Genomic DNA, 12632 nt, shown 5'->3' with positions numbered 1-12632 from the left:
GCTTATTTGCTGTGTATTGAAATATCATACAACCTTTATTGTGGCCTAATATTGTTGGTACCTCGTGTTGCATCATTTTTACCATTGCTGTGATAAGATTAATTATGTTAAAATGTCTATTACTTAAAGACACATTGGCTCAACTGATCACCACCTCTCTAACTGACGTTGCTTAGTGCAACTATGGTGTTTTTTTTCTAGTTCTAGATCACATTTATTTTATCTCCTTTATTTTCTGGATTTATTTGAACCCTTTTATCTTGCTGTTCAACCACTCCAACTCCTACTTTTCGCTGTGTTAAGCGTTGAGTTGCCGAAAGTACCCAAGTGCTTGGCGCAACGGCCTAAGTTTCGTACTATCAAATCAACCCAAATCGCCTATATAGCTACATTCACCTGATAGATAGTACCATACTGTGGTGTAGAACCTATCGACATTGTTATATGGGCGCGTTCTATCCGATTTATGGTTTATTTACACGCAGTTGTCTTACGAGCAACTGACGTGTTTAATAGACTTCACACCTCCGTGTGTTTTGACGCTGATCTTACGCTAGATTACGATGTGCTCCTTTTCATGAGTGCAAGTAAGTAATGAGGTCTAAATAGTCATCTGTTCCGCCCTCATTCTCTTGTTGCGTGCACACCGTGAGCAGTAATTTTATAATGGTTATATGTTCGGCATAGCGTCATTCGTCGTATTCTTTTAGTGTAATTTCAATAATTTTTCCGCATGACGTCATTCGTTCCTTTTTTTTTGGAGAGGAAATATTTTGCATGACGCCAATTGGTACCTTTTAGGAGAGAAAATATTCCGCATAACGTCATTCGTTCCTTCCTGAAGAGAAAATATTCCGTATGACGTCATTCGTTCCTTTTCCGTAGAGAATATATTCCGCATGGCGTCATTCGTTCCTTTTCTGGAGAGAAAATATGCCGCATGACGTCATTCGTTTCTTTTTTGGAGAAAAAATATTCCCATGACGTCATTCGTTCCTTTTCTGGAGAAAAAATATTCCCATGACGTCATTCGTTCCTTTTCTGGAGAAAAAATATCCCTATGACGCTATTCGTTCCTTTTCTGGAGAGAAAATATTCCTCATGACGTCATTAGTTTCTTTTCTGGAGAGAATATATTCCGCATGACGTCATTCGTTCCTTTTCTGGAGAGAAAATATTCCCCATGACGTCATTCGTTCCTTTTTTAGAGAGAAAATAATACGCCGATAGTTTCACGGCGTGGAATGCGAGCACTCATACAAGTATAATATTTTCATTAATGATTTATTAAAGATCTTATATACAAATAACATATGGAGTCGAAATTCAGTCAGTTTACATACAAAAATATGATGAAGTATTTTCTTAAATATTTTTTCAATAGCGATAATTCTCACTTTCAAAATTCTTTTGGATGTGTTTTGCAAATAATGATAGACAAAATGAAGGTTTAATATTGAGTTAAAACATTGGAAAGGTTTAGTCATTACATTGAAATTTTTTAAAAATTTAATTAAGTAAGTATATTAATTTTAAAAATTCAGCGTTAAAACTTGCTTTACAAGACTTAAAAAGATATTTTAAAACTTCTAAATAAAATAATCTACAGCGTCTAGTAAATATTTACGTTGAAATCTCAGGAGAGAAAAGTTGATAGATTTTTAATTTTTATAACAGATAAATTTTGAGATTTTAAAGCAAATCAATTTTTGAGTGCTTAGAACAAATGAATATTGAGTTTGCGTAACAAATTAACTTTGGGTTTTTGAAATGAACAAATTTTGAATTTTTAGAACAAATAGATTTTGAATTATTTGAACAAATAAATTCTGAGTTTTTGGGACAAATAAATTTTGAGTTTTTAAAAATAGTAAATTTTGAGTTTTTAGAACAAATAAATTCTGACTTTTTAGAACAAATAAATTTTGAGCTTTTAAAACTAGTAAATTTTTATTTTTTATAACAAATAAATTCTGAGTTTTTAGAACAAATAAGTTTTGAGTTTTCAAAACTAATAAATGTTGAGTTTTTAAAACTAATAAATTTTGAGTTTTTAGAACAAATAAATTTTGTGTTTTATAACAAATAAACTCTAGATTTAAGTTTTGAGTTCCAGAGAAATAGATAGCAGTGCAATACTCATCCATGAGAATTATTGTGGGAAAATGATCTATAATTGAAAACAGTAATGTAGTAATGTAATCGAGAAGTATAATAATAAATGCGCTAGGTAGATTGACTGAGCAGTTTATGCACTTTGGCGTACCATCCCCAGCACTGTTTCCTATCCTTTGAGATATATTTCACTTTCACGACATCTGGGGACAGATGCTGATCGTCTGTAGCTGTAGAATAAAATATCGCTAGGTTCTTCTAGCGTATTTTTTTGACATATTTTCTCTCGTTTCTCAAAATTGTAGCCGATTTTAACTTTCGGGGGTAGAATTTCCTGTATAAATCAATCAGTTGGAGAGTTTATGAAAGTAGTTTCTTTATAAACGGTAAATATAAATCAGAATTGTTAAGATTTTGCATTTTATGCTTTCTATTTTTTTTTTAAAGATTTTGACGTTTACCCTGGGTCGCGAGGTCGCCTAAATCCACTTTTTGACCAAAACTTTTCATTGTAATCCTTCCATTTTACCATTTACTTTACTGCGTTCGTAGATATAACCCCAATCTTCATTATCTCAATATGTTTTTCTCATTATCACTCATGTTTTTCGTATTATTTTTCTCATTATCACTCATGTTTTTCGTATTATTTTTCTCATTATCACTCATGTTTTTCGTAATGTATCTTGCATTCACTGACCATTCGATTATAATCCAAAATGAAGAGAATCATGAATTATTCTTCACAGATGCTGCTGCTTTGGGAACTCTGTAGTATTCAACTGTGAATGGGATATTTTTCCTAATATCACGTAAATCTTATTCATCATAAACTGAATGGTTGACACAACCACAAAGGGAGCATCGATAATGACGCCACCTTTCGATATCGGATAACCAGACTCCTCCAAAGTTATTTGGACATTTCATGCGTTAATAAATCTTACCGTAATTTATCAGATAAAATATAGTTAGATGATTTTTGTAATAAAGATCTCTTTTGGGAAAAGTAGGTTTGTTTACCTGCAATTATTTTTTAGTTTAAGTTTAATCCGGTACATTGCACATTGCTTGACAATGTTATAATCCTTCGGAAGTATGATCTAAAAAAGGAAGTGTTGATCAGTTAAAATCATATATATATATATTATCTTTGGCTTTCAGCTGTGTGCTGGTTTGACCACGTCAACCCCAAATAAATAAATAAATAAGAACATCAATAAATAGTCCGTTCCTTGCTGATCTATGTACAGTATTTACAAACTCATTATTTACACATTTACTGTTTGTGAACGGCGTCGCGCGCATGCCACTTTCGGGAAACGGAATCCCTCTCCGCCCCCTCCCCCCCCTTTTTTTTTATTTCTTTTTCCAGAAGTCTCGCACTTCACCATAGACGGCCGCCTTTCGAGAACATATGTGAACACGCACTTCGCATATCGATCGGACACAATGTGCTCTTAATTAACGAACTCCCAGAAGTGCAGTGAGGGCACTTTTCACCCGGGACTTCTTCTTCTTCTTCTTCGTCTTCTTCTTCTTCCTCCGCCAGAGAGTGATTTCTTGATTGATGGCGAGAAGCCACCGCCGTTTCTTCTTCTTCTTCTGCGAAAGAGTTTTTTTATTTATTTTTTTATTTTGCTATTTCGTTTAACTCGGTTGTTGGGGAGATGATGATGGCGGTGGTGGGCCAGGTGCCGCTGGGATTATGGGCGACGAACTACTGCTGGGGTTACTGTGGCTTCCCGACGGAGGAAGAGGTGGATTTGCGTTGTTGGGAGAAATCCCCTCGAGAGGAGACGCAGAGGACATCGGCACGACCGTCGACGGATGTCTGGTGTTCACTTCCAAAGGCGTCGGCTGCCTGTTGGTGCTGTTTTCCGCCAGGGGCGTCATTCTGTTGTTGGTCTCCACATGCGCCTGCGACAGGGCCGCCAAGGGAGGCCTCGAGGCCTGGTCGTTCTTGTCGCGGAGTTTCCGACGAGCCCTGGCTTCCAGAGACTCCTGCAGGTCGGTGATGTAGTCGATGGCTGAGTGGATGAGCTGGACGCGAGAGATCTTCCCGGTCCGTGGCACGTAAGGCACCAGTTCGCGTAGTTTGTCCAAGTACAGTTTCATCTCCGCCCCTTTGTCCTTCTCGCCGCCGGAGGAGGAGGAGGAGGACGACGACTCCGCCAGCGGTAAGGAGGAGGAGGAGGAGGAGGACGTGGTGCTGATGTCGACGTCATCTGAGGGCGTAACCGACGAGGAACCTGAAGAAGTTGAAGGAGGATCGGTGCCTTCACCTGCCATCACCTCCGACTCCGATAACGACGCGGGCATGGCTGGTGGGGACGTTCGGTTCGTCTTCTTTAAGGGCCTGCTGTTTCTCGCCCGCAGGATGTCCCTGTCCCTGGCGGGAGGAGGAGGAGCAGGAGGTGGGGGCTTGTCCGGCTTCATGACGACCGGGAAATGAGGAAGATATATACGACCTTTCACTCCCTCTCGACGACGACGCACCGGACGGGGGGCGGGGGTGGTACAGAGGAACAGTCCTGGAGAAGTCGAGCGTATCTGGCACCTTCCCTGCTGCTACGGCCGGGCCGACTTTCTGACTGAGGCCATTCCGAGGGGACTGCTGACCACTCAGCACTCGTGGCGATCGATAGCCCCGCCCCCTGGAATTCCGACAGCCAATGGGAGGTCCCGGTGCCTGGAACGTTCGTCGCGGCAAGTGGTGCCACCTTTATTCCAGCGTTTTGGTGCCTCGGGTTAAAAAAAAAGATCTGGAAAGAGATCTCTGGTCAGCGGCCTTATTACGGAGAGTGCCTGACGTATTGCTAATGAGTGACTGACATCGGACACGTCTTTGATGCTTCGCGGACGTGAAATAAGTCGTTAATGCCTGCGAATGATGTCATAGACACCTTTAGTGTATGTAAATGATATGAGATGCATCTTTTATAGATGACTTACCAAAGGCACCTTTTTTTATAATACTATAAACATAGCACATATACTAGCCATATTTTTATTAACAATACGACATGCACCTTTCATATCTAATAATGACATCAACCATGTCATTCAGATCTTTGAATATCACATGTAATTTTAATGTTTTTAATATCTTTGAAGTATGTCTTACACATCCTTCATATCTTAGGATGCTGTCAAAGGATGCTATCAAATGCTATCAGTCATATGAAGGGCAACTATCATATATTACAAAGGATCTCTAAATGTCTTATACACACATTACAAAGGACATTTAGATGTCATATATATATATATATATATATATATATATATATATATATAATATATATATATATATATACATACATATATACACATCTAAATGTCCTATACACATATTACAGAGGACATCTGAATGGCCTATACACATGTTACAAAGGACACATAAATGTTCTATACACATGTTACGAAGGACATTTAAATATCTTAATACATAAGAGACATAAAATTCCTATACACTTATTACGAAGGACATCTAAATGTTCTGTATGCATATTACAAAAGGCATGTCCTATACATATATTAAATAGGACATCTAAATGTCCTGTACACATATTTCAAAGGACATCTAAAATGTCCTATACACTTCACCATCAAATCTAAATGCCTTTTATCCCTCCAGGAATGAAATTACACTTTTATGAGATCCTGGTGACATATGAACTGCAGTGAGGGGGGGAGGAGGGGCTGGTTAGGGATTACGTCGGGTAACGTAAACACAATACGTCTCACATTACCGTTTACCAAACAAGGGTCCCTCCCCCTCCCCCCAAAAGCCCCCTCAAACTCTTGATATCAGTCAGTCCCCCTTTTGTAATGTTGAAGAGGTCGGAAAAAGTGATCAAGACTTATTATTATAGGAATCACTTTTTCGTATTTTTCGCTTACTCTGGGAGTAAACCTAAAAACTACTTAATTGTTGATGTCTTTGTTGGGGTTGGGTTAGGGAAGGTCTGTTGAAAAGCCTAAAAATGCCTGAAAAAGGTGTTTCGCAGTTAGTTAAAGATACATGAATTTCAGGATAGGATATCTATAATTTATTTATTAGGATGAAAATGTTGAAAAATAAATAATGTGAATGTTAAACAGCACAGAAAATTATTTCGAAAAAAATATACCATATTCATTTTAATTTTCGCTCGTGAAACAAGGCTCTGTTTGACCTTAGATTTTAGCGCATTTTAATTTTTGCTGGTGAAACAAGGCTCTATTTGACCTTAGATTTTAGCGCATTTTAAGTTACGCTAAAAGTTAGGAATGTAATGTTCACGACCTATGCGTGAGGGGAAAATCTTGCATGCACCCATCCCGAATAAGCTGGAGGTCAGATCACGCCTTGTTCAATTTGTAGCATCTCTTTAGTAGTTTTAATATGCTCTTAATGCTCGTTTATCAATGTTTGGTTTTAAGTGAGAGTATCTCTCTCTCTCTCTCTCTCTCTCTCAATACCAAATAGAATATATTTTTTAAACTATACACAAATAAGGCTATCTATCTATCTACCATCTATCTATCTATATATACACTTATAAATACATGTATATATACCCGTTGCTGAATAACCACTGCTTCCATGCAACGTAAAAACACCATACAAACAAACATGTATATATACGTATGTAGAGGTATCTATCTCTCTATCTATCTACTATCTATCTATATATACTTATAAATGCACACACACATATATATGTGTGTAGGTATGTATGTTTTATAAAAAAAAAATTCTTTTTACGATACTTATTTGGATAGTCGAAACAGTTGGAAACCTAAATATAAAGAAACATTCATATTTATATATATAATTTGTGTCAGCTGAAAATATGTCAGGCAATCTTTGATACGCTCTCTCTCTCTCTCTCTCTCTCTCTCTCTCTCTCTCTCTCTCTCTCTCTCTCTCTCTCTCTCTCTCTCTCAGCTTACCTTCCTGTTGGAGCACGGTCTTTTTAATAAGCTGCATCAAGTAGCAACTCAACAATTGTAACACTGAAAATCACAGACACGAATAAAAGATAATATTACTTGATTATCTCTCGTGACACCTCGTGCTTCGATTATCGGTGTCCGCCCCAACGATTATATATTTTATCAGTCATCAATTCAGTTTTTTTTTTTTATCTGTTGTTATTCTAGTGTCTTTGTTCTTACTCTCCTTTGCGTGCAGATATGAATGGGTTACAGGTATCGGTATATACATCCGAGGAATCTGATTGGCGGAGCCACTGGATAAATTAAGACTAGTCTGTATTTTGTATATTCCATGTATATGGCCATGAGCTGACAATAAAATTTATTATTATTATTATTATTATTATTATTATTATTATTATTATTATTATTATTATTATTATTATTATTATTATGCTAAAGCAATTCTCCCTTCATTTTATCATCTACTTACGCTATTATCTATTTTTTTGTTAATTAATTTGTTTAAACTGATATCATCTCTTTATTTCCTTATACCTTCTGTTACTTCTTTCAGATGAACATTTGGAAGCTTGAATGTCAAGTCAGTGGGCCCCTGTGGGCCTGCTCCGTATGAATAAGGTTCATCTTCTGAATCTATTATATAATTGGCAATGTGTGTATGTATGTATGTATATATTATGATTTGTATGGGCGCCCGGGCCGTCGGTCTGACGGGACTGAGATTCGGAACGGAGATGGGTTTCCACCCCGGGAAGGTCGAGACCTACGTTCGGGAGCCCGGAAACCCCCGGGAGGTCGGGTTCCCAAAATTTCTACTTCCCCCCCTCCTAATGGTGAGAAGGGATTTCCTGAAACAGAGCTGGTTCTGCCCGTGAAACGGGGCTGGCTATGCCCGTAGACTTAGTTACTATACAAATTTCTGTATACATATGACTTATCATTTGGAAAAGAATACTATAGAATATAGGGTAAACATCAATGACATCAAAGAGGGTGGTTTTAGAAGGGGGTTGACAGAGAGAGATAATGAGAGGGAGAGAAATGAGAGAGAGTAGACGGGTGTTAGGGAGAAGTTGACAGCTAGAGAAAATGAGAGGAGAGAAACTTGAGGAGAGTAAACCGGGGGTGTTTTGGGAGAAGAAAGAGGAAAAAAAGACAGACACAGAGAATTGGTATTACTGAGAAAGAGGTAACGACACAAAAGCTATTGTTGGAGAGAGGAAACAGAAGTTAAGATTACAGGAACGAAGAGAGAAAGAGAGAATAAGGAAAGGAAGAAGGAGTCAAGAGGGGAAGGAATAGAGAGGAAAAAAGACAGAGAAGAGAGAGAGAGAGAGAGAGAGTGAGGTGAGTTGGTATTACTGAGAAGAAAGAGGGTAAGAGACAGTGATGATTGTTGGAGAGAGAAAGATAGAGTAAGAGAAAGGAATGAGAGGGAGAGGAAAAGAGAGAGAGAGAGAGAGTAAGAGAAAGGAGCGAGAGGGGAAGAAAGAGAGAGAGAGTTGAGTGGGTGTTAGGTAGGAGAAAGATGGAAAAAATGAGAGAGGGAGAGAGAGAGACAGACAGACAGAGAAGAGCGGTTGTTTGGAGACAGAGAGACAGAGAGTTGGTATTAGTGAGAAGAAAGAGTGAAAGAGACAGTGATGGTTGGAGACAGAAAGAGAGTCTCAGAGAAAGGAGCTTTCTCTTTCCTTCCTTTTCCATTTCAGTTTCAAGCGCCTTCTTGAGTTCCCAGTCAGGTTGGCTTTTGCCATGACTATCAATAAAGCCCAGGGACAGTCTCTCAGAATGGCTGGCATCAACTTGGAGCAACCTTGCTTTTCTCATGGGCAGTTTTATGTGGCGTGCTTAAGAGTGGGCTCTCTGGAACGCCTGTTCATTTTTAATTTTGTCACCGGAGGGAAAACCAAAGAACATAGTCTACCAAAAGGCTCTCCGGTGAATTGGAATCTCTCTGTCAACACCAAGAATTTTTCTTTCCATATAATGTTTATGATGCTTCATTTTGATATTCATTTTCAAGGAGTTGTTTTTTTGTTTTGTCAGATTTGCAGTCCTCACAATTCAGGTCGTGGTCCTGTATTCAATTGTGGCTTGATTTATCTATTTTCTTCTCATAAACTATGCTCTGGGTTACTCGGACCAATCTAGCTGGGACCCGCCCGTATGGCGGGTAACCAGCTAGTTAATAATAATAATAATAATAATAATAATAATAATAATAATAATAATAATAATAATAATAATTAATTAACTAATAATTAATATAATAATAATAATAATAATAATAATAATAAAATGATTTTGTCAATGGGACTTACAACAATAGCCGTTCACACTGAAGCGATGTCAGAACGAAACAAAAAAAAATTTACATTGAAAATAACACTCAAGGTTAAGATCACAGGGCCCTTGGATTTCACATTAAGGTCACTTGGACCTTTGAAGATTGATTAGGTTCACATGGCATTGGAAGAAGGATTGTAAGTTCACAGTGCTCTTGGAATTACTGATTAAGGGCGCAGTTTTCTTAGAATAGTGATTATGTTAAGTCACAGTGCTTTTGGAATGAATGATTGAATAAGGTCACAGTTCCGTTAGAGGACAGAGAGAGAGAGAGAGAGAGAGAGAGAGAGAGAGAGAGAGAGAGAGAGAGAGAGAGAGAGAGAGACCCAAGATGGATCTATGGTTGTTACTTTAGCTCAGTTATATGCAGCTCTTTCTGTTATTGATTTTATTTTTTCATTTTTTATTATTCATTTAATAATCCACCTTCTTCCTCCCTACCTAAATAAACCCTTTGCTCCCTTGATGAACTTTTACCCAAATGCCCAATACCCAACCACTCACTCTCCCTGGTATCCTTACACTCTGATACCCATCTTCCTTGGCATTCGATAAAGACATTGAAGGTCGACTTATGCCAGTCCTGACGCTTGGAACTTACTTTTTTAAAACTAACACTCCTCTTCAAGGTTTTTCTGCTCTCTGTCAACTATGCTATAAGCTGTTCAAGGAACAGAATAAAATGAATGTTGCTATGTAGGGAAGGCTTTATTTGCGACGCCAGGGAGCTGCAAATCAATCAGTTGAAGAGAACTTTGTTGGTGTTCCTTGTTATACAGGTGAATTTTCTCGTTTAATGATGAATTGCAGGTTTAAGTGAAGTATATGTATATATATATATATATATATATATATATAATATATATATTATATATTATATATATCTATCAGAAACTATTTCTTTTTTCGTCTCCGATCAACTGTCTATATATTTGACTGTCTCCGCCTGTCAAGCTTACGGTCTTTTCCGTAACCCTCTCCCCCCCCCCCCCCTCACCCCCCCCCCCCCCCCCCCCCCCCCCCCCCCCCCCCCCACCCCACCGTCTGGTATAGTATTTAAGCTCTTCTATGTCCAAATACGACTTTCCCTCTCTCTCTCTCGCTCTCTTTCGTAAAGGCGACGACCTCAACCTCATCATTTTCCCCTTACGGCTCTACCCCTCTCCTAACCCCCCATATCCCCCAACCTCACCCATCCCCTCAAGTCCCTGAGGGGATCTGAGCTATCGACCTGTTCCACCTGCAGATCGATTTTCCCCCCTTTTCTTACGTCCCCCCTCTCCCCCGCTTTCCCTTTCCTCCCTCTCCTATTCTCCCCTTTTATTCCCCCCTCCCCTCCTCTTATTTCGAGTGTCTTTGCTTGGGCTTCCCACGGTACCCAGTTCTCTATTTTTTATTTCTTTTTTTTTAAGTATTTTTTTCATTCGTTCGAATTTGAATTCCTGGACATTACTGATTTAAAAAAAAATAAATTATATGAAAGGAGTTTTTGCATATATTTACTAGGACATTTTTTCTCTCAGATGCTTTTGGGATTGTTGATGGTCATTATTTTCTTTTCTGCTATTTGTTTGGTTACGGTTTCAAATTTGGATAGAAAGAATATTGAATCCTTAATAAATTTTGTAAAATAAAAATCGTATCTTTAACTAATTTTCCTTTTTTGTGTGATTAAGATATTTCAAGAACTATTTCTATATTTTGTCTTCCAATTTTTTTTTTTACATTTTATTCGTCAGCGTCAGGTTTCCGTGCACTAGAGGATCGAAATATATTGATTTATTCTATATAAACTATATTATCAGGATGAATGTATGTAAATTCTTATGCTTAATACTATTCTGAAAGGCTCCATCGAGCGTCACTGCTTATGGTCATTATTCGCATTCATCTTTGCCATCTAAAAACACCCAACGCAAAATGCATTTCAATCGTCATTGCTCACCGAATCGGAAACGCTTACGTAAGTAACTTCTACATGACGTTTTACCGAGGAGGTATACATCCCCCCCACTTTTCTTTTTATGATCAGAAAACAGTCCCTCTCTCAGTAATGACCGTTCGGCTAATGTACCTGATAATGGCTCCTTACCCAAGGGAAAACAGAATGCCACACTCAGAGGTACTACCTACTGTCCGCCAGGCATCTGTTCTCTGCTCTCAGCCCCGCGGTGGTGGCGAGAAACCGGTTCCCGTGGTCAGTCTAATTCAAAAGTACCACCAGGTTCTGGTTGGCTGGTCTTCTTGCAACAGAAGGACAAGAAAGATACTAATTTTAGTGCTCGTAATGATTCGAAAGGTTTAAAGGCTTATCGTGGTCTCGGTTAGTAATATTTCCACAAGATTCTGTGGTAGAATGAATCGGAGTCCAGGATTTCGTGGTCAGTCTAGTTAAAAAATTCCAGGTTCTGGTTGGCTGGTCTTCTTGCAACAGAAGGCCAAGAAAGATACTCATTTTAGTGCTAGTAATGACTCGAAAGGTTCAGAAGCTTATCGTAGTCTTAGCTAATGATATTTCCACAAGATTCTGTGCTAGAATTACTTTGACGAGTCCAGGATTTCGCATGATTTTATCGCTAGAAATAGTTAAAAAAAAAACTATGCGTCTATACTCTGTTTTTTCCATCTGTCCATCCGCCTATGGTGTTTGCGTATGGTAACACTGCGTCCTGGGCTTTAAATAGTTACGCTATGTGTAAGTTTTAGGTAAATAAAAGGATACATATCTGGATGTACATTTGCAACTGAAAAGTGTTTTAATAATTTACTGTATGCGAATTACAACGTTAATATTCGAAATAGGATTTTATTATAATTGTTAAATGTAAGCTGAATGTAACTATCAAAAGCCCGGGACGCAGTGTTATCATACGCAAACACTACAGGCGGGTGGACAGATTGAAAAAAAAACAGAGTATAGTTTCCCTTCATATCAGTAGCGACTCTAAAATTATGATAACAGGATCTGTCGTGATGTCATAGCTAAAAATGGTTCGAATGTATTAGTCATAAACAATTGACCATCCTCTTATTAGGTAATTTATGCCTTTTGTTTCTGACAGATGGCAGAAATTCGATGCTTACGTATCATGAACTTGGATTAGGCCTAAAGTTGTCTGTTTCATTTTGTGTTTGGCATTAGATAAAATTGTGAATTGCAGTTATATCAATTATTTTACCGATTAATTGTATAATGGTTTATGTAATGTAACTATTTTTTA

General features: G+C 38.1%; 1 protein-coding gene across 1 annotated transcript; it reads right to left on the bottom strand.

Annotated features, from left to right (window-relative positions):
• Positions 1 to 1267: 1267 nt before the first annotated feature.
• Positions 1268 to 7193, bottom strand: LOC135206095 (protein extra-macrochaetae-like). The gene is made up of 2 exons (XM_064237323.1): positions 7057 to 7193; positions 1268 to 4880 (listed from the first exon to the last, which is right to left on the bottom strand). The coding sequence occupies exon 2, from the start codon at positions 4552 to 4554 to the stop codon at positions 3766 to 3768; it is 789 nt and encodes a 262-aa protein (XP_064093393.1). The 5' UTR covers positions 4555 to 4880; positions 7057 to 7193; the 3' UTR covers positions 1268 to 3765.
• Between the last annotated feature and the right edge of the window lie 5439 nt (positions 7194 to 12632).

Source organism: Macrobrachium nipponense, chromosome 29 (assembly GCF_015104395.2).
Source record: "Macrobrachium nipponense isolate FS-2020 chromosome 29, ASM1510439v2, whole genome shotgun sequence".
Taxonomy (NCBI): domain Eukaryota; kingdom Metazoa; phylum Arthropoda; class Malacostraca; order Decapoda; family Palaemonidae; genus Macrobrachium; species Macrobrachium nipponense.
The sequence above is the reverse complement of the archived record's forward strand: the minus strand, read 5'-3'. Positions and strand labels throughout refer to the sequence as shown.

Bases quoted from the DNA above. Each gene is read 5' to 3' on its own strand.
- LOC135206095 (XM_064237323.1), bottom strand. From the start codon at position 4,554: ATGAAGCCGGACAAGCCCCCACCTCCTGCTCCTCCTCCTCCCGCCAGG.